Source organism: Larus michahellis, chromosome 1 (assembly GCF_964199755.1).
Source record: "Larus michahellis chromosome 1, bLarMic1.1, whole genome shotgun sequence".
Lineage (NCBI taxonomy): Eukaryota > Metazoa > Chordata > Aves > Charadriiformes > Laridae > Larus > Larus michahellis.
Window position 1 is genome coordinate 139,835,582 of NC_133896.1, and position 22,507 is coordinate 139,858,088.

The 22,507-nt window shown below is 35.5% G+C and overlaps 1 protein-coding gene across 1 annotated transcript in view; it reads right to left on the reverse strand.

The window, feature by feature from the left end:
- MOSPD2 (motile sperm domain containing 2) overlaps positions 1-22,507 on the reverse strand; it is a 39,028-nt gene that overhangs the window by 11,985 nt on the left and 4,536 nt on the right. Inside the window, exons 3-9 of the mRNA XM_074606013.1 lie at positions 17,570-17,725; positions 16,709-16,795; positions 14,728-14,882; positions 9,374-9,434; positions 8,099-8,137; positions 7,039-7,163; positions 1,665-1,835 (exon numbers count right to left, since the gene is read on the reverse strand). Coding sequence (XP_074462114.1) covers positions 1,665-1,835; positions 7,039-7,163; positions 8,099-8,137; positions 9,374-9,434; positions 14,728-14,882; positions 16,709-16,795; positions 17,570-17,725 — 794 coding nt within the window. The remainder of the gene's footprint in view (positions 1-1,664; positions 1,836-7,038; positions 7,164-8,098; positions 8,138-9,373; positions 9,435-14,727; positions 14,883-16,708; positions 16,796-17,569; positions 17,726-22,507) is intronic.

Genomic DNA, 22,507 nt, shown 5'->3' on the forward strand with positions numbered 1-22,507 from the left:
GAGTGCAGTGAACCATAATGAAGACAATGATACCTCAAAGACCACTTGAAATCTTTTAGTTTGGAAGCTGGCCTTACTTAAAAAATATTTGAATATTTCTATTTAGATACAGTCAAGTAACAACAATTAAGTTAGAAATAAGAAATGCCAATCATTCTGAGACAACAGGGGAGTGTTTCTGAAAACACATTTCCGAAAAGGACATAATATTGAAGTGGCAAGCAATGGCGTACTTGCTGTGGAAGAAATAGCAAGTATTATTCTTAAATACATGAACAGAAGAACGGTGAGTTGAAGCAAAAAAAAATAATCTACTTCTTACAGAAATAGTACCATCAACAATGAGATACGGTCTGAAAATTTTTAATGTTAAAGGCAAGGCCTTATATGTGCCTTAATATTAATTGATACATAATGAGCATAAATGGCAATCTTATTATTAGTTCATTGTAAAGACTGAGTAGCAGCCTGATTATGCTGTATAAAAGAGAAAATACCATAAACGAAATTATTATTTTTTAAGAGTGAAAAGTAAAAAAATACTGTAAGCAGAAAGCTGAACTTAGCCAAGCAAATTAAAAGCTAACACTGAGGCTATTAAGCACAAAGCCAACTCTCACACTGAACAGGAATTCTCTACGTTTCTATATCTGAGAATCAGAGCTTGAAATATGTACTACAACCAAAACAAGCTACTGAGTCTAATGGTCAGGAGGTCACCATGGTTTTCTAATGCTTCCTTTCAACCTTAAAGTCAGTGAAATTATTTTTTTTTTTTTTTAAATAGCTGGCCAAATTGCACTGAAGAGCTGGACTATGTAAAGTGAGCTGTGTTTCAAATTATTCTGACAAAAACTTAAAACAGCAAATGAAACTCAAAGTGTAATATTAAAGCATTCTACTCCACTAAACAGAAGTTTTGCAATTAATCTTCCAACATTAATTATAGCACTAGAGTGGTGAATTTCAGATTTTTCCTGCTATTTTCAGGAGTGATATCCCAACAGACCATCATTGCACATTCCTTAATATCACTTCATATGGACTTGTATAAAAAAATGCCTTTATATTTCTGGATAAACACCACTGCAAGAAGATTATATTGTAAAACAGCATTGATGGATTAGGGATACAATTTCTCCTGAGATTAAATGAAAACTTTTATATATTGAGATTTTATCAATAATTTAAGAAAACAAATTTACATCCAGTAAAGTATATATATTTATCTGTTAATATTTTTTCATGCACATACTGACTTAAGCATCTGAGAAAACTAGATGTATTTTAAGATGCAAACCACTAGATAAAACAAGATTAAAAATAAACCAACACAAGAAAGACATAATCTTTAAAAACAAAACAGACTTTTTAAATTTTACCGTAAAATTCATTATATTCCAGAAATACACTAAATATTCGATAGACATTTTACACATTCAGAAGCATGAAACTGGTCTTAACAGACTAAGAAGCAAGGGTGAAACTGCAAGCATATTTTTCAGTTTTACTGTGTTCTTTTATCAAACTGGAGGTCAGAAAAAAGTTTAAAAAAAATAATCAATACACAAAGAAAAAGACTGACAAGAAACAAAAATTATATGCCTCTTGTCCCACTTTATAACCATTTAACTAAGCTTGCCTCAACCTTCAGAGTTAGATACCTTTTTCTGATTAAGGTTTTGTTCTTCATTCAGCTCCCCAGTCTCCTTGGTATCCGCATCTATCTCTTCTTTACTTTCAGGCTCATCTTCACTAGCAACGGGCCCATTTTCACATAAAGGAGTTTGAAAATCATCATCAACCAATGGAGGATAGCTGTACTTGAAAGAATCCTAAAACATACGGAGATTTTTAAAGGACCAGTTATTTAGGAGGACGAGAAAAAGTGCCTTCTGTAGTATTTTTTAAAATGCAAATACAGTCATTTTTTTCATTTCACATGACTTGTATATTTCATTTATCCATTAAGTTGGCCACCTGTGCAGAAAGCTGACACTACCAACAGTTTTTATTTTATCATTATTTTATCACTAATAGACTAATAAATACAGTCACACAATGAATCCACTAAATTGTAACCACTGTTGTTATTTATAGTCGCAGCAGAACTGCAGAATCTGGTCTATCGAGGATCAACATTCAGAGTCCTAATGCTGAAGTTTTGTTCTTAGTCCTAGGAAACATGGTTTAAAACCTATGACAGCTATTTCTAAAGAATGTTCCAAAAGTGATGAAAAACTTCAGTTGTTCTTTGTATTTTAGTTTCACAATCTCCACAATTAAAAGAAAACAAAAAAACCCAACCAAACAACAAAAAACAAAACCAGAAAACAACCCTTAACAATCCCTAAGTTTAACCTAGTGTGTGGACCTTTAACGTATCCTGCAACTCAGACCTCAGTCTTTGGAATGCTAAATCATTTTAATGATCATACTCTAGATACCTAAGTAACATAGAGGCAGCATATTTAAGTTCTCGATGCTTCTACAGTGGGGGTACCTCTTGTATTGGAGGACCAGTGAAAACAGTTTTTGCTAACTAGAAAGTCTCTTAACATTCCCAAAATAGTTATAGCACATCTAACGTTAGAAACAGCGTTTAAACAAGGGTCTCTGTTCCTACTGCATTTTCAAAGTTTTAAACCCCAAGTAAACTGAATTAATTTGTCAGCTTTTCCAGTGGAGGAGGAAAATGACATAGCTTTGACTCTTGTGAGGGAAACTCAAGCCATGCCCACAGTTCCCAAACTATGCTACCAGCAGGAAGTTAAAGAAAGTGTTTCAAGAGAGCTCTCCATAAGCAAGTATGCTTTCTCTAAGCATAAAGAATAATATGATGTTAGGGGGAAAAAAAAGAAACCCCAAACAAAACAGCATACTTCCTGCTAATCTATAATCAAGGCCTAAATCTCTCCTATTCTTCAGGCTGAAGCAACAGTCACAGACCTTTAAGTGAATGAAACAGGTATCCACTGGCTTAAGCAATATCCTATTAAGGGCCTAAAGGACAAACTTTAAGTATCAGGAACAGACTAATTCACCATCAGAAAAGACTCCAGAGTGCTAGCAACCCTACAGTAGGCTTGCAGAGTACTGACATCCTCCATTTGCAAATACAAGGCAGAAATAGCCACCTTACCCTTAGCCAAACTGATAAACAGCTTTTTCACTCCTTTCCAGCAGATGTTGAAGGGCATATGAAAAAGTGACCTTAATAAAGAGATGCTAATTTTGCTACACATTTCACTTGGCCACATTAATCCACGACGCTGGACAGCTTCAGGAGCTGAGCAGAATTTCATCACTGGGACAACTTAAAGTACCACACTTTCCAATCACAGTCCATAAGTTTCAGTGACATGAGCTTATCTACCAACAGAGTGAAAACCTCAGACAGATAAACAAGACAGATTTATTCAATGCTTGATATGTAGCATTGAATAATTATATAGACTAATCATTTTCTTTTACAGCGGATGTTTTTACTGTTTGGCAATTGTGGTAGAGACATCTTAATCATTGTAGTGATGTTTTCTAAGACTACATGCATACAGTGGCCATGAAGTCACATGCAAATGCTTAGTGATGTCTTAGCTTCAGGCCACTGACCTATAAAATGTCCTTCCAAGAAGCTATGGGCTACCAATTCAGATACCCAGGTGAAGAGCACAGCATTCTAGTTGCACACATTGTTCAATATTGGCACTAGTGGAGAGAATCTTTGATTTAATAAGGATGGATTGCCCATCTCTGACAAAGGAAAACTGGGCAAATACACAAACTAACATCCTACTGCATGTACGTCTTGCATCAATGTGTACACTGTATGTACATCAACCTTGCACAAAATATTATTGAAGAAGCAACAAATCTTCCTGGACAGCCAAAAGCATGTATGCCTTAAGATTTGGACTGTTCCAGCATTAACATCAACAGCTGGAACAGGTAGAATGTGGAATACAACAGATTGGGAATCCAAGAAAACACTAACTTAGTATACATTTATTACTAAACGAAAATGATTCACGAGTGGCTTTCGAGCACCTAATCATAATTTTCCAGATTAGCTTGCTCCTAAATCTGTTTGGGGCAATTTCAACAAGTTCTACAAGACAAACCGACTACAAAGAGAGGGACATCTGCGCAGCATGGAAAAGAACCACTCAAAGCCAGGTACATGGTATGCAATCCCTCTTGATTAGCAGTATGGTAACAGTCACAGCCAACAGACATTGATGAGGACTTGGAATATAAACATAAGTCCTATTTAAAGTCCTGCAAAATCTAAGCTTCTGTTTTCCATAATTATTTTTAATGCTTTTGATACTCTGGAGACATCTTTGTGCATTGTTGTCTAAAACCAAGCAAGTTATGTTCCTCCTTTCACAGCAGGTTGACAGTTAATTGAAGGATTTTCATGCTAAGGAAAACTTCAGATTCAGCCTTCGAGTGACCCCAAGCCACAGCGAAACCAAAACATACTTAAAGATAACTTCACTGAGATATGGAAGCTTGAAGGCTTCTGATGGAGACAGAACAGTTCATTCAATCCAAGCAAAGTAACCATTGACTCCGAGTTCAACATTATTAATTCTATTTCCAAAATGGATTTTTTTTTGTTAATTACAAAACTAGTCTCTAACATTCCTCTTGCATACCTAGATTCCACTGTACTTATGTTCTCTGTATCTCCCCAAAGAAACTAGCCAAATGATCTGCTCCACTACTTGTTTATGCCTGGCAAGACCTGGCTCTTCCAAGACAAATCCTAATAGGGGACACAGGAGAAAGAATGAGTCTACTTATGGCTACCGTATAAAGTACAAAGTTCTGAGCAGATATGCTGTGCTCTTCACCTGCATCATGCTAGTTGCAAACATGACAATCTGTTCCTAAATGTGTGGAAATCAAAGACGACAGAATGAGAACTGGAAGGAGGCAAAAAAAAACCCAAAAAACAACAAACCCAAACCCCAAAACCAAATGCTTGAGTGGAGGGAATGAATTTGTGCAAGTCAGATACTGCCTTAAAAAAAACAGGCCTGACAACAGTAATACTGGTGAATGTACTCTATCTTCAGAGACTCTAGCTGCCTCAAGTGGAGCCATGGTTAAGCCCATCAAGAAAAGCTAAATTCTGAGAAAAGGTCAGTAAGTTGTCTGTCTTCTGTTTGAAAAACTCCTTGCTTTCAGAGAGATGCAAAATACTGTTCTAATGTATGCACTGAAGAAATCTTTGGAAGGAGGATCTGGTGCATAATTTTGGAGTCTAAGTATTTGCCAACAACGCTTCCAGATGATGACAGTTCTGAGGTTAAAAGTTCAAAACATCCATCAAGTGGCTAAATACCAAAGAGACTCAGTAGTTAGACAAAACATCTCCTGGTTCAAAATACATGCTTTTAACATGCAGAGATTAATCTGTTTTTCTGAAATTGTCAAAACCCTTGGAGTCCTTTTCAAGCAAGTGTACTCTGATTCTACTAATTTATTTCTGTCACTGCAACTTACTACCACAGGCAAATGGTTTGGATAAGCTGCCTCCATGTGATTCTGGAACTTGTTAATGCTCTTAGATGGGCAACATGGAGCCCACGTGCTCAACAGTCACTAACCGGCAGTGAGACCCTGTAGGTCAGACCGTGCAAGACAAGATAAACGTTAACTGTGTGCTTAGCCAGGATATTTAGCAAAGCCACAAGCTTCTTTCTTTAAAGATTTAATTAGCTATCAGGTAAGATGGTCTAAAAAGCAGACAGGAGATGCTCAGCTCTAAGAAGGAGGAAAAGAACTTTCCCCTCTATTGCAACAATAGGACACCACCATGGGAGCTAGGCCCAGAACCACTGCTCCACACCACTCGAGTCCTTACTGAAGCCACTTCAGACATCATCAGCCCTTCCCCCAGTGCCCCCTCCTGAAGTTCAGCAATTTCAGCTTTCTCTAACATGAGAAAGTTCTTATATGAACCTGGGCAGTTTGGGCAGCAATTTTCCACAGAGAAAGACAATATAATCTTTTCCTCAAGAGTCTCGTGCAAAAGCACTTTTTAAAGGCTGCTACTTTCCATCAAATTAAAACAAATCAAGGTAAATTAAGTATTTAAGTTCCCAAAACAAGTTGCATATGTTCTGGCTACCAGAACTCTACCTTGAGTTTATATACAAAGGAATGCTGCCTCTCCTCCTATGGCTGAAGCAGTCTTCCTTTTCTCCATATTGTTACTGCCATAACTCTAAAAAAACTTCAGGAAAAAAAAAATATTGAAAAGAACAAGTAAAAATAACTCCTCTACATTGGGCTTATTCCATTACCATAAATGGTCTACAAAAATTTTAAACGAAAAACATCCTCTTTCTGCAAATTCTATTATAAAGATTATGCAAACTGATTTACTAGCTTTGTGAAAAATGAAACCTGTTGTACAAAATCCTTGCGCAGTTTTGATATTTAGATTGCACTAAAATAGGATCCAGGTTCTGTCAAAGTGATACGGGATTGTAGGATACTCTTGGGAGCTCTAATATACTCTTAAAACCAGAAACTTCTACAGCCATGTTTTAAAAAGCAGCCCTAGAGACAAAAAAGGAAAAATAATTGCAATATGATTGTCTTTACTGAATTATAGCTTTGGAGCAGGATGAAAAATCTCAGAGGGCCATGAAACCTATTTTCTGTTCACCGAATTTGTTCCATAAACCAACACATAATCTCCAATTTATCAGGAGGAGGGGAGAAGTAGAAGGAAGAATGACACTTAAAATGGAGTATCTTTTTTTAGAGGTCTGAAAAAGTAAGTGGTTTCCAATGACTTGAAAGTGGATGAATGATTCAGAAAAATTATTTCTGTACTTAAGACTGCCAGATATCAAATTCTCATGAAGTTAATCCATTTTATATTAATGTGATTTACAAATTATAATGGCAGAACAGCTTTAAGAAATTTCAAATTCCAACTCTCAATCCCACATATGTGATTTATATAAGCGTGCCTCAATATATCACAAAAGGACCATGATATATTAATATACTTACAGTTCCACCCATGTGAGGTGGCAGATACTCTCCACTGATGTATTCCTGTACATCACCCTTGTTTGTGAACTTCAACATGCTTATTGCATCTGGACCAAGCCAACCCTTCACAATTTTAAAAGCAGCTTTAAAAAAAACACAACAAAACACAAAAGGTATATGTAAGTTGTCAGGAAGCGTTTTTTTTGCAGCGTATTGGTACACTTTATGGAACGCAAGTGAGCTACATCCCATAAGATGCAGCAGGATGTGCTCTGAAAGTATCTATTATAATGGGAATAAACAGTGCAAGGAAAATAATATTATTTAGAGAAAGTATTTTATGGACATACACTTTTCTATAGATGAATGCAGACAGACCACAGACTTTCATGGAAAGCGTATCTTTGATTTAACAAATGACAATTTTTTTGTCTTGGAATTTCGCGCAGGAAGTACTGAGGAAGTAAAAGCATTTGTATTTCAGAATCTGAGTAAGGGTGTTTGGGAAAGATATGTATACACTCTTCATAGTTGAAATGTTTTGCTGCTTTGAAGGACACTTGTTTAGATCTACAGAGTATTTTCAAACACCGTAGTTATTTCAGTTATGGTAAAACATGAATATACAGAAAAATATAAAGCCACATAAAAATATGTATTCATATGGTGAAATACAGGAATAACATGCTTATCCTGTACATTATAATTAAACATAATTACTGAAGTACACATATCAAAACATATGTAACGATATCAGTGTTGGGCATCTATCTTAAATTGTGATTCTAGTTTTTGGCTGGTTATAGTGTCCATCATTTCTTGACAGTACTCCTAAATCATGAACAGATCTAACTTTGAAAGGACTACAGTTGGAAACATTCAAGGAAAAAACTATTTATCAGGGTTTCCCAAGCTTTAAAGATAACAGGATAAATACAGATGCAATCTAAAGTATGATCTACACAGAGCAGAAAAACACTTCCTATTTACGCTACTAATTTTAAAAGGCTATCATGATCTTAAAAAAAACCCCAAAAACCAAAAAACAAAACGCCTACCCCAAAACCAAACAACTCACCATTCATTATCCATGGCATTTCAAAGATCACTATCTTTGCTGAAAAGAGAAAAAGAAGAGGAGATAACCTGAACACGAAGTATTATGTATTTCTGTGTTGAAGAGGCAGCACAGCACTAACGGTCATGTAAAAAGTGAATACTCATTTTTAGAAGCCTCCATGTTCACTTCCTTATAGAAGGAATTTTGTATAATTGTTTTTAAAATGTATAAACCTATTTTTATTACTATATGAATACATTAGCTATCTGCTTGGAAAGCAGTTAATAAACTGTTAACACTGTTTATATACTTCTCTGGGATACTACTTTTCTGACATAATGTTACTTATAAGTAATCACCTCAAATAAGGCAGACAAAGGTAAGATCTCAACCTGAACTAGAAAAGCAACTACTGAATGGAGAAGAAAGCTTAACACCTATATTCAACACCTCTTTTTCCCAAAGAAGCCAATAGTGAGTGTCTTTGTAAATCTACATTTTTTACAAGCTTTCTTTGTTCTAGCAGAGAAGTCTAAAAAGTTAGTACTTTCACTCAGAAGTGTCCCAAAATTTTTCTCTTCAAAAAACCAAAACCACAAAGGTTGTGCTTACCTTTACGTTGGATATTTGATCAAAGTTTTAAACTTTGATAGCAATCTGAAATCTAATATTCAGAGTTCAAGCAGCTGCTGTACAGAATTTCAATATTCACAGATACATTTCTACCTAAAATTTGTAACTCATGTAAGATGAGCGGGCAAACAATATTCAGTGCCATCCATGTGCCAGTTTGCCATCCATAAAAAAATTAGCAGGCAATAAGCAGGTTTTTCCAAGTGTGCACACAAATATGCCTTAATCTGTTCAGAGTAAACCATTGCTCCCAAAAAATTTCTATAGCCATTCATTCTTTGTCCCCTGAAGACTCCTAAAAGATACAAACTGTCATGCAAGTTTGCAAAGCTTCTACCCAAGTAACAAGGAACAAAAGAAACAACAAGCCAATTCAGTTCTACTAGATGCTTATATTAATTTTTAATCTGTGAAAACATGTCTGAGATTCTTATTTCATGCAATGCCAGTTGAGTTTTGATGAAAATTTATTTGCAATATGAAGTTGTGCTTATTTATGAGCACAAAAATATTCTGAATCTGTAACATCCCAGTGTTCCATGTAGTTACCACACGAAGCACGTGGAAAAAGATTTAAAGTCTCCCCCATCATCTGCAATGTTATGAAATACTCTTGTTACACAAGTCTACAGTGCTTAAGAAGTTATATACAATACTTACTGAGGAAGTTTGGGTAATAATCTGTAAAACAGTTGACAATAAACCGAACAAAATCCAAGTCCTAAAATAAAAGCACAGAGTAAATGCAATGGAAATCAAGTACAGGCTTAGTTAAGCCACGGCATTTATTGAATAGCACAATATACTTACATTGTAATCGTCTATATTCAAGTTTTACCCATACTGCAAACACCATCCAAACTCAATGCAATGCTTTTCACTTCATTAAATTGCTGCAGGATGGTGGTCAAAATTAGCTTTATGATGTAACAAAGCAGTCAACAGACCTATTATCAATGCAATAAATTAGGTGTCTGAACTACTGCAGAGTATCAACAGGATTTAAGCTGTAATGGAAAGATACAGGAAAAATAAACCTTTAACCCTAAAGAAGCCTAACAAGTTATCTTAATGCCTTACAAGGGAGAGCACTAAGCATACGAAAATTTCCCTTCAATAGCTTATCTTGCATATTCTTCAATGTATTTTTTTCTCTGGAAGATCCTGAGTGCAGTAGTAAGTTTTCCTTTTAAGAGAATTTTTGGTTTTAGTATTAGTTTGTAGTATGCAGACAAATTGTGGGCAGAGGCAGCATTCAAAATTGCTGCTTGTATACCACGCATTTTCAGGGTGTTTCCATCCAATGAGCAGCCACACAGAAACAGTACAGTTGCGAAATCCAGGTATAATAGAACTGACTACACAGTAAAGGGCAAAAAAGACATTTTATGAAATAAGTATAGATAATGAAGTAAAAGATACCTTACCACTACAAAACACTTTGGTTAGGTGGGAAGCCTGCCATGAGTACTCATACTTCCCCCAGTCCTAACAGAAGGGACCACTACTACAAAGGAGACTTTCAGAAATAGTACAAACTATATTGCTGATGGAAGATCCAAAGCCTGTCATAACAGTAGAAAAGCTGTGGGGAACAGGATCCTAAAGGGATGTAAACACACTATCACAACGTTTGTGGACAGAGAGAAAATAACCAACACCCTGTATAAGAAGTTTACCCACAACCTGAAAGCTGTATTAGTAGCTTCAGTAATTAAAAACTAACTGAAAGCTTGATATCTTTAGAGGCAGAAGGTAGCCTTTAACAGAAGTATTTATCTCAACTGGTTATTGCTTGTACCAAATGTAGTATCTTTCACTTAACAGCATAAACACAGTGATAGATTTCCAAGCAATGATTAGAATCTCCTGTGCATTGACAAGGACGCTACTCTTTATTCGGCAGCCTATCCAAAAGCAGCACTATCAGATATTAGGAGGATGGATCCAGCATTTTTATGGAAGTCTGGAATAAGAAGTAAAGATTTCAGCAGACCATTCAATAACTGCATCTATTCTAGTCACCTGAACTGGTGCAACAAGGCATGAGCTATCAGAATTACCTGGCTGCCAGTGACAAAAGCTGCCAGTGATAGACGCTGACATAGTAGATGTCCATAACAATGGAACGAACAAATGAAGCATACTCCAGAAAAGAACTAAGAAATCCAAGTTCTTTTAGGATAATATTTATCGTTTACTCCGCATGGCTACAAACAGATATTAAAAAAAAATACTACTGTTCTGTGATAAATGTACTAACTACAAAGCAAGACTGTACAATGGGACACTTATGGAGAGCACTTGCTGATGTTGTGTCTCTGGGAGTCTCAAAGACACTGGAAAGAAGTTGCTGCAGGATATGCTTCATAAAACCCAAATCAAGGAAATTATTACAATCCTTTATTCTCGTTATACAAAACCATGGCTCCAGTATTATCTTTAGCAGCATGGATAGATAGCTCTCAAGGCACAGGTAAGAGCACCAACCCTGCCTTGCAAAATTTAATTACACCATATGTCTCGAAATATCTTTTCAAAAGCTTGTGGCCCTGTACTGCACAGCTGCAAGGTCCTCCTAATGCAACATTAACCATCTTGCCTAGAAAAGGTAGAAAGCAAGCTTTTTATTTTTCTTATATTTAAATGCATTCCTGATATACAACAAAAAAAGAAAGAACAATATACAAGTTTTAGCCATTCCTGTAAGAATAATCGGACAGCATGTCATTCAATACAAAAAATTTCAATACTCTATAGAAATAAGGCTTTTTTTTAACCTATAGACAAACTATGAGATTTTTAGATATTAAATCTATAAATATGTAACGATAGGCAAGATCTTAATCCTGCAGTCTAAACCAGTTTAGATTCTGCTCCTGAAAGTGGCTAAAAATTTACTTTCCACTACTGAACTCAGATGAAGAGAATGACAGAGAACTCTGTAGATTTTCACCTATTTATATTGAAGTTACTCAAATGTTGGCTCCCCCCACCCCTCAAAAAAAAAAAAAAAAAAGCCCGATTTTAGGTTGTCTAAGTTGAGCATCAGTAAAAATGCAGGAAGTGATATTGTTCTAATCTTCTAACAAAGCTTTTACAAAGCAAATATTAAAGATACCCGTGGTAAACTATGAGTATGCATTTATGCTTTCCCTGTAAAGATACTAATAGGTAGAAAACCAGACCTAAAGGAAGAGATATTACAACATACATTCACTCCTAAATCTAAATAAGTTTAAAAAACACAGTTCAGAAGAGGACCTCAACCAGTAGATAAGCTGCAGCTTCATCCTATGCCATTAAGCAGATAAAATTCTACTGTTAGGAGTAATATATCATTCAGACTGTATTAATGACAACTGTAGATAAAGCTGTACACAAGCTGACATGCAGACTCATACCCAAAATGGATCACGAAAAAAACCAGATCTGGTAGATTTAAAGACTCACTGTAAAGATGTCAACATAAAACAAAGATTGCCCCTGGTGCACTTAGAACGAAGTAGATCTAGTGACCCGGATAGTAACCAGAACATCTGCTCTATTAACAAGAGCAGCTTTTGAATCAGGAGATTTTAATAAGACATGCCTGAATCCAACTAAGGAACAGTCTTAGGAGCAAAATGTGTGTTAAAAAAACTTCTAGAAAAATACACAAAAAGTCCAGATGACAGCATGCAACCAGTGTTGAGAAGGGAGAAGAAAGTACCGGGATCAAAAATGCCATGTCAAAGCAAGGGAAGCGAAAAAGAACTACAAAAAAGAAAACCCACAGCATGCAGTTGTCAATTCTTTCTGCAATTGCAATTTATTTACAGTAACTCCATAAGGAGCAGTTTGTCATTTTGGTGCTCATAGAAGTGCAGACACGTAAAACATGAATACCAACAGACATCAGCAAAAGATCGCTATCTCAAGTTTACTACAGTAAATGCTAGAACAAGTGAATCAAATGTATTTCATTGTATGTTTTGTGGGCTGAAATCCATCATATCAGAAAAACTGTTACCCAGGAATATATACTAAAGCAATTGCTTGCCTCCTGAAATAGACAATAGCACTTCTGCATTGCAAGAGAAAAATACCTTACTGAGCTGAATCTCTAGCTCAGAGTAGAATAAACCCCACTCTACATGCTACAATGTTCATGCTTCTACACTATAAATTCAGTATAGTTTAGCATCCTTCAAAGCAATGCAGGTGTATGGATGCCAAGTTACAACAGGTTCAGATAGTGTGCAAGAATCACTGAAGCAAAAGCAAATATTGAGTGTCCTCAAACACTATGAAACTCCAGAGATCATGCAAAAACCGATACATGCTTTGCGAATGCTTTAGTGAAAATTAAAAGACACACAACTTCTGGTTGTCTAACATAAGAATATTCCATGGGGAGGATTTTACAGGAAATTTTAACATTTCACAGCAATATCTTCAGGATCAGTTTATGAAATATTATGGCCAAAGAAACAATAAATAAAGCTTTTGAGAATTCAAAACCCCACAAATCATGGTTTTTAAGTCTTTCACTTTTCCACATAGGCAAAGGACTTAAGAACAGTTAAACCATCAATTCAGGAACAGTTCTTAAATATATTTAAATTTCATGTAATATACATGAACAATCTGCTAAATTCCAGTGAGTATCTAAACTTAAAAATTCTCTGAAGTTTACTTCAGGCAGGGAATTACCCAATCCTATGTATAAGCACAATAAATCCCTAAGTAATTCCCAAAGTAGACTACTGACTTGACATATGACTGATCGGTACGGAATTCATTTTTTTTATACTTACTTCCAAATGTCTAGAACATGGAATTTCAAGTACTTAATTCATAAGTGTTTTTAAAAATTGATGAAACTTTGAATTTTGTAAATTCTTATGTAAGTGGGAAATAAGTTTTCTGGAATAGTTTCCAAAAGTAGTATAATTCCTCTTGGCTTCTTTAATGATTCAGTTCTACAATTATGTCCAAGGCAAAGGTGAAATCCTACTCTTCAAATCTTTAGAATTTTCTTATCTAGTTGCAAATTTTTGAACGATCATCACTTTTACAGAAGTCACTGAGCTACATGCTCCTCCTTCATTTTGAACAGAAATTCATAAAGAACATCTAGAAATGCATAAAAACTTTTGCTAAGAGAAATGTCTCCTCCTCTGAATGAAAAGTTGGAATCTCTTGTTTATGTAAGGTCAAGCTTGGAGGAAGTAGCCTTCAGTAAAACTGACAAGTTGGACAAGGAACTGGAACAGGGGGTGAAGATATTATTCCTGAAGAGTATAAACTCGAGTCTGATAGGCACGCCTACAATTCAGAAGTCTGTCACATCTGTTTATATTTAAACACCCTCGTTTTTTCTGTATCCTTACATGGCAACAAGCATGCAGACTTCTTCACCATATTAGTCTCATCATTGTAATAACATGTTTTGTTAGTAAGAGAAAAGACAGACTTGAGCTATATCTGGTTAAGATGATTACTGAAAGCAACACCTGCTTGATGAACTGCTCTTCTGCATCCAGCTAACTTCCCTTCACAAGAGAATTCAATGGGTGGAGAGAGATGCATGCAGGGACTTAAGAAATTAACACAACCTAAATATACAGGGACAGCATACATAGTATGCAGGATGGAGAGGCAGGACGAGGATCAGAACCGTCAACTGAAGATGTTGACTTGTAAGAACAGATTATCAAAGATCTCAGCCGCTGCATGTAAAGGTTTTAATGCTTCACCATTACCCCATTTTTCCATACTCTAACTCAACTATGATACATAGTCACTTTGGCTCAGTCACCAAACTAAGAGTTTTCAGGTGTGCTGCACAAACTTACAGATTAATATGTAACAAAAGCTTTTGGAAACTGCCCAAGTCACATGAAGAAGCCCTACGCATCACTGATAGGAGCAATTGTTAAGTTATTTAGGTGACAAGGACTCCCCTTTTCCTGGGGACGTAGGTTAAATAATTCAGAAAGTAATCAGAAAAGCACAATAAAAATACTTACTATGTGACTGATTCCAGTTTCAGACATGTCAAATACCACTGTTAAGGGCTTTCCATGATCTCTTTTGGCATAATGTTCTAACCAAAAAGCTACTAGTTTCTTTTTCTCAAGTTGCTGTTTAGGATCTCTTATATGATGTTTCACTCTGAACCAAACTTGAGAGAAGAAACAAAAACACAGACAACAATTGAAAAAACAGATCCAAATTAACAGACAATATTATGCAAATAACTATACAGGATGTACTGAAATTTATTAACACCTCTCAGTTTGTATTCTACATTTCTACTGATTTTGTGGCCACTGAACAGACAGAAAAACAGCTGCATAGCTCCCCCTTTCCTTGCTCACATTTTTATACCAGAACTTCCTAAAAACTGAAAATACAAATAATTACAGCACAGAAAAAGCAGTAGAGTGGAAAAATACTTTTCATGTATTTGAAGATTCTAGATTGTAATTTTGTAATTTCAAATTAAATCACATGGTCCACAGATATGGTATTTTGTGATGCATATATTCTAAGTATTGTTGTGGAAATTTATGTTTCTTTTTCTGCTTAGGTTTCCTACAGCACTGTAGCTGATGTGTTTTGAAAAAAATATTTACACAAACATTATGAATTATATAAAAAGCAACAGACGTTTCTAAAATAAAATGAAAAAATCCAGAAGATGAGCAACATTGTATAAATGAAAACCCAATACATACCCTTATGGAATAAGAAACAAGTCATATAGAGGGAAGTTTTTCCACGAAAAGCAGCATATTTCAAAGTAACAGACTTTATAAAAACATCTCAAACCAAATTACTGATTATACAATGAAGTGATAAAAGAAACACTTGGGGCAGCAATGTGAAGAGCAGCCTTCATTTTTGGTAACTCTACCAAAATTAGACAAGCCCTGAAAATAATTGTAGAGGTACTCTAATATTTTTCTCCCTGAAACATGGAGAATCTCACTAAAACCCAGATTTCTTCTCCATGTCTTTTACTTCCGATTGCAATTAAAAAAATATTTTATGGCTTGTGTAACGGAACAAATTTTTTCTTTTTTGAACATAGCATATTAACTACATGGTGTAAGTTCAGAATTTCAAAAACATATCCATATTCAAACACAGAACTCCCGTGAAAGTAACCAATAATTCTTGAAGAACTTCTTTATACTTTAAAATGTCTGTTTTACATAACAGACTGAGAGTAAAGCATGTGGCCCAAGAAACACGTTTCTCAAATGCTGACTAACCAGGAACTCTTTAACTACAATGTAATCTGAATTCGCATACCAAGTCAGACATTCTGACCCAATTAACATTCACAGAAGAAACAGCTCACCTTTGGAAAATTGAGACATTAGTTATGTTTCAGTGACAATAAAATCAGAAATCATGATTTACTCGACTTACACATTCCTGTCATGAAACAATTGCATAATTTTCTCAGTTGAAGCACGGATGCTTCTCCCCCACCCTCCAATCTCACCAAATTGAACCACCCAGTATAATCACGCTCAGTGTTCTAAATGCTATAAAAAGCTATCAACACCACTTATCCTTGAATACTTACCTTGAAGGCTAAAAGAAAAATTGTGAAGCATAACAAAGCAGCAATTTTTCATACAGCACAGATAACTCACAATGATAAGAAAAGGGCAGTTTGACAAAACATAGCCATAGAAAATGCAAAGCTGCATTTTTCTGGAAACAATGCACTTCAACAGGAAAGTTAAAATCTGCATTATAATTAGGACAAAAGTTTATGATTTTTGAAAACTGATGACAGTTTCCTCATTCCAATTCGTTGCACTTCTGTGATCCAGACAGATACTCAGTTACCAACTTGCCATAAATTTTAGTGGAAAACAGTTGCCAATATGTACCTATTTCTATTTTTAAAGTGTTTATTTTTCAAAATAGATGCCAAAATGCTGGAAACAAAAAATAATGATCAGTGACTGAAAATATTATATAACTTACATAATTTATAGCCCTCTTTATCATATCCATGCAGAAAGAGAGAACCATTTTCAAATAACCATTTTGGAAGGACAGATTCTGTCAAGTCTGCAAAGACAAATGAAAATTATTTCAGTACTCACTTAATAATCACATTTTAACTTAACAGAAGTAACTAAAAATGCAGAAGTCTAGCAACAAAATACAAAAATGTCTTTATAAACCACTTTCCAAGGCCTTTACTAAACTAATATAAATATTGAGCTCATTTGAAATCTTTACTTTCTTCTTCCTCTCATGCCGTAGAGTAGGATCTATTTAGGAAGAAATAAGAATAAAAAATTGAAAAAAAAATACTGCAAATGTTTATTTTTGCTCATATTTGCAGCCCCTCTTACTCTGTCTAATTCAGGTTGTGAAGTCCTGTAGATAAAACTCAACTTCAAAACGTTCTCACAGCACAAATCTGTTCTACCTAGGGTGTCAGACCAGTGCTACTATGACAAAAAACAGCCTGTTTTTTGTCAGGGTTTTTTTGTTGTTGTTTGTCCCCCCTCCCCTCTTTTTTTTTAAGGACTCCATTCTAGCAAATGCACAAAGAGGAAACAACAGAGAGCTGCCTTCCTTTCTTCCTCTTAAACAACCTTTCAATAGACACATAGAAGCTCAACAAAACATTGAGACAGTACTGATCAACATAAAAAGCAAGAGTCCTCTAATTTTATTTTTTTTTCCTCCACTGAGTGGCAAAGTTCTTGCTCATCTCTCTGCGGTACTTACAAAACTTTTAAAAGGCGCTTAATGAAACTACATATAGAAGTCAGGTGTAATTCAATAGGAAAGCAACATACACCATGAAAATCATTATATAACATAGCTTACCATTAACCGTATATTCTTTCCTCCACTGAAAGCTTTCGTCAATCATCTTTAATGTATCATCCACAACATCATGACGCCAAATCAGATAATTTTCAACCCATTTATCGTCTTGCTGAAGTCTTTCCACATCTCTAGAATCGTATTTATCTGATTTATCTAGCAAACAAATCAATTATTGTAAGAATATAGCATTTGGTATGAAAACATGAAAAGGAGATTTGTCAAGTTTCAATATAAACATTTACTTGGTACATAGGATTTCTTTTGCAGTCTCAAACTTAAGCAGACAAAGCATAGCATGAGAAATTGATTAAAAACGTCTATCTCCTGTCATGATATTTAGGAACACTACAAGATTACACTCACCAGAAAAATATTTTCTGTGAATCATATTCAAAGAAAAAACATAAGGTGTGTGTAGGGCAGGTGTAATTTTTCTAAAAACAGCTTTCTATAATTAACAGAATATAGTCTAAGAATCTGTGTACTGAGGAATGTATATATTAAGCATATAATGAAGTTCAAGCTTGAGTTCTCAAACCTACAGTCATCAGCATGTCAGACCACAAAATGTCAGAGAACAGGTGTCAAAATGACTATTTTTGACCATACACTATACATCATCGCATTAAATAAAATTGCTTTTTTAAAAAAAAAAATTACACATTCTACACTTGTTATAAATTGTTACCTCACTGAACGCAAACTACAAGCAATTCTAGAGCAGTACAAAATCTCCAAGCTTCAAACTCTTCTTGTGTCAAGTTAGCAACAGGATAACAGGTTAACGTCTTTTAGGAAACAGGAGCTGCTGCTGCTTCTTACTTGTTTTTTTTTTATTACTATTTTTAAACGGGGACGTTTGTAAAATACAAATGCCTAAGTGGACCTATTTTTATTGTAGAAATGCCTAAACAAAGGCTCAGTTTTTAGATCAATGCTCCTCTTTGTCTGAGAAATCTGCGTAACTGAAATATAAATCAAGTAAGAGCCCATGACAGAAACGGCCTTCTGAAAGCAACAGACACTTCACTAACTACTAAAAAAACCACAAGATCTTAAACTACTCACTTAAATTTATTTGTGATTAGCATGAAAAACGTTAAGACTGGTTAATAAAATAGACATTAATTTTCACATACTGGAAAAACTATTCCTCTGTCAGTAGCAATAAACTCAAAAGAACTACTGTCAGGGCCATCATAATTAAAATGGCTATTTAGAACTGTGACTGGATGGTTTATGGATGCATATTTCAATTAGACATCTTAACTCTGAGGAAGATGTTAAGAAAAAGAAACCATTTAATTCTGCTAATATTTTTAGTTTTACTGGCCTACATGGAAAGATATGACCTATTTTACCTGTTATTCAATTGATACTTTTTCCTGTCACAAATCAGTCAATATAACTGTAAGAATATACCCATTTTAAATGTGCCCATCCACTAAGAGTTATTACGGTGGCACTCCCACAACATATCTCTTCACATCCAACTGCTTCTCACATACATTATCTACTCAGTTCCTTCTTTATTTGGCTTCAATTCTCCTTCCCTTGAATCCATCCCACTACCTTACCTTGCTCCTTAGCCAAGCCTGCAGTCAAATCCCACTTTCCATAATCTTAGTCTTTCTCCTCTCTGCCCAAAAGCCTCCAGTCCACTAAAAACTCTCTCACTTTTTCAGTTCCTTTTCTCATCATTTCCATACTTGCACCAAACAGCTCATTCCCTATGTTCTGACTAAGCCCAGTAGAGTGAACACTCAGCACAAGACTAAAATGCTGTTTAACTTCTCTGTGGTTCTAGATCAACCACAGATGGAACAAGTTGCAAAGAACCTGGGTATTAAATTTTGTAAAGTCTCAGCTGCTCATTTGAAATTTGATTATTCCCCCAATGACTTATGATTTGGACAGTTTTGCCTGAGAAACGCTAGCAGTACCTAGTTTCAAGTTAGAATCATAGAAAATTAACATCGGAGAGGATTTCTGCGGGTCAAGTCAGTCCTAACTCCTGTTCACAGTGAGGCTAATTTCCAAGTTCAAACAGGTTGCTAAGCAACTTTTTTTTCAGTCAAATTTTGAAAACTCAAAAGGGTAGAAAGATTTCACAGCCTCTCTTCGTGTAACGTGCATTCCAACCCAAACCCCCTTCAGCAATACTGTCACATCCACAGTCAGATAGAGTAAGAGAACCACTGGCTTCTCTTAGCCATGGTATACTAACTATTCTATACTTTGGATTATTCAACATGGTATATTGGCTATTCAAGCCATATCTAGCCACTCATACCCTCAGCAAACCAGGGCTTTAACATCAGTATTACATGTCTCCGGCACATGAGCTACCTTACTTCAACTTGGTTTAATAATCTGCAACACGCACTAGCTTCCAGCTAAGACTGACTGCAGTTAATCAATCAGCCAAGTATTTTTCTGAGATCAGTCCCATGTATATCCTATTTGTATAAGGGATTTGGATACTGCGTAATTAAAGAGAAAAACCACACACCAGCAGGTAAAACTAAGAGGATAAGGTTTCACACTGTCAGAATGACAGAATAGTGCATCTTGTATCAAACAATAATTTAAAAACCATTCACATATCATTACGTGGAACATGCCTCAGAACAGACATTTCTGGGCCACTAACAAATTTTCCCAAACTCTGAACTTAGATAACATTAAAAACTAGAAATTTAACTTTGTGAATATTTTAAGAAAATGAAAGTGAGAGCCGAATGGAGAAAATGTTTTATCCTAACTTTCAACATCAATGAAAAGCAAGCTGGATTCAGAGATAGGGACAGTCCAAAAGGATTAAAATATTCTTCCTCTCTTCAGCAACTAAATTCAACAAGATGACACATGTAATCTGGGTTTACATATATACTACAACACACACTACACCAGGAACTAGTACAACCCTGCCTCCACAGGCACTTGCAGGATGCTGGTATTTCAATCAGGTGAGCTTAACAAGACTGATGGAACAACAGGATTACTGACTACTGTTTTAACCTTACTTGATTTATCCAACTCGTGCTACAAAATAAAGTTTAGAATGAGATTGCGAACCCAAAAGAAAGGTGCTTTACCTCACTCATACAAAGCAGAGTGATATGAAATTGCTGGAGTCCTTCCAATAATCCAGTCATTGAAAATATGTCCATTCAGAGGAGGAATTCCTCTTCAAATTTGTACATTTCCCATAATTCTATAGACATCCGGAAACTTGTTTTCAAACAATGCTGTGAAATAATCTAAATGTTTCTAATTTTAAATCATTCATGGACCAACACTTGACTGCAGTTACTGGATTATTAGCAATTTCTGGAGTTAAAACAGAATTAGTTAAAAGAAAATAAACTTTTGGGGCTCTCAACACATAATGTAAACATGTACAGCGCAACAACTAACAGGCCAAAAAGGACACAGAAGTTGGTTGAGGGGCACCCAAATCCAAATTGAGGTGAAGCTATTACCTGAAGTATCTTACATCTGACAATCCCCAAGCCTAGCCACTTAAGATACTTGTAAACATATACTGATGCTTTTCTCACTAGAAAATTAAGTGCCTGTTTCTTCACACTTGTAGAACTGCCACTAAGATGCTGAGATGCGAAGTTTAGTCACCCTCTACTCAGGGAGATGGACATCCTGTAATTATGTCCATAACAAAAAGGAATTTCATAAGGTATTTGGAACACGCATCGCTTGCCCCAAAATTAACACAAGGAACAGCATTCACAGCTACTTCTGTTCAGAAAGAGATAGTGAAAGCCACATATAACCGCAGTGACAGACTTTCGTGAAATATTTCAAGGTTAAGACAACTGTGCAGAAGCTTGGAAACCTGCTTCCTCCCTCAGCCCAAGAGATTCAAATCTTACTGTATCCAAGAATAGTTCCAGAGAAAAATAGGATGCTGCAGGACTTTTCTCTTAAGCTGGTAAGCAGTGTGAAAAGTTAAACAAGACTCAGATCCAGAAAAACATGAGAAAGCATAATCTGCTTAGCAAATTTGATATTTACGAGAGCATTAAAACCAAATTCTAAGTTATATATGAGGGAGTAGCAGTGGCAACAGCTAGGAGGAGAGGACAAAATTAGCCCTCTCCATTGCCTCAGCTAAAAGGTCTCCAGGAAAACTTGAGTGAGCAAGAAGACTGACCAGGTCTCAGGCAGAACCTTAGAGTTTTCGGAGTTCATCATTTTATTTAACCTTATTTTAAAAATAGCTACTTACAGTTACTTTCATTTCCTCATTAAACATTTGGGGTCAAGGGAGAAGACTGGGAAAAAACAGAAAAAGTTCTCTTTGAACAGTAGCTTCTTCCTATTACTCGTCTTCCTTTTTGTCTTGCTTAAGTGAGGAATTCTGTTCTTTCTATGACCATATTCTGACCTTTTAATAGTCGTATTCTTCAAGCTGTGAAACATACAGTAAAACTCTACAACTTAATTACTATCTTCCAACATAAAGAATCCTGTAGAACACAAGACAACAGCTCTGAAAAGAATTCCAGAATCATGCAGAACCAAATGAACACAAATTTCACTGCAACACTTTAACTGGAAGTGCTCATGAAATTTTTTGACGCACAAATTGTAATATGCCTTCTCATCACTTTTTTTTTTTTTTAAATGCCATCTACATTTCCAGGAGACCAATGTTGTACTGTTGTGTTTTCTTTGGGCATTCACGCTTTAGGAAAAATAATAGAAATTTGAGAACATTCAACAAGAATACAGAAGAAAGATTACAGGACTGAAAAACAGGCAGCACAGCTAAGTCCCACACTAAATTAACCCAGAGAAGTTTAGAATTCACAACATGTAAGAACGACTCCCCCCTTCAGGAAGAACTCTTATCTAGGAAAGAAATGTTACAAAACAAGTCATACACAAAGCTAAGTAGGGATAGGAACTACA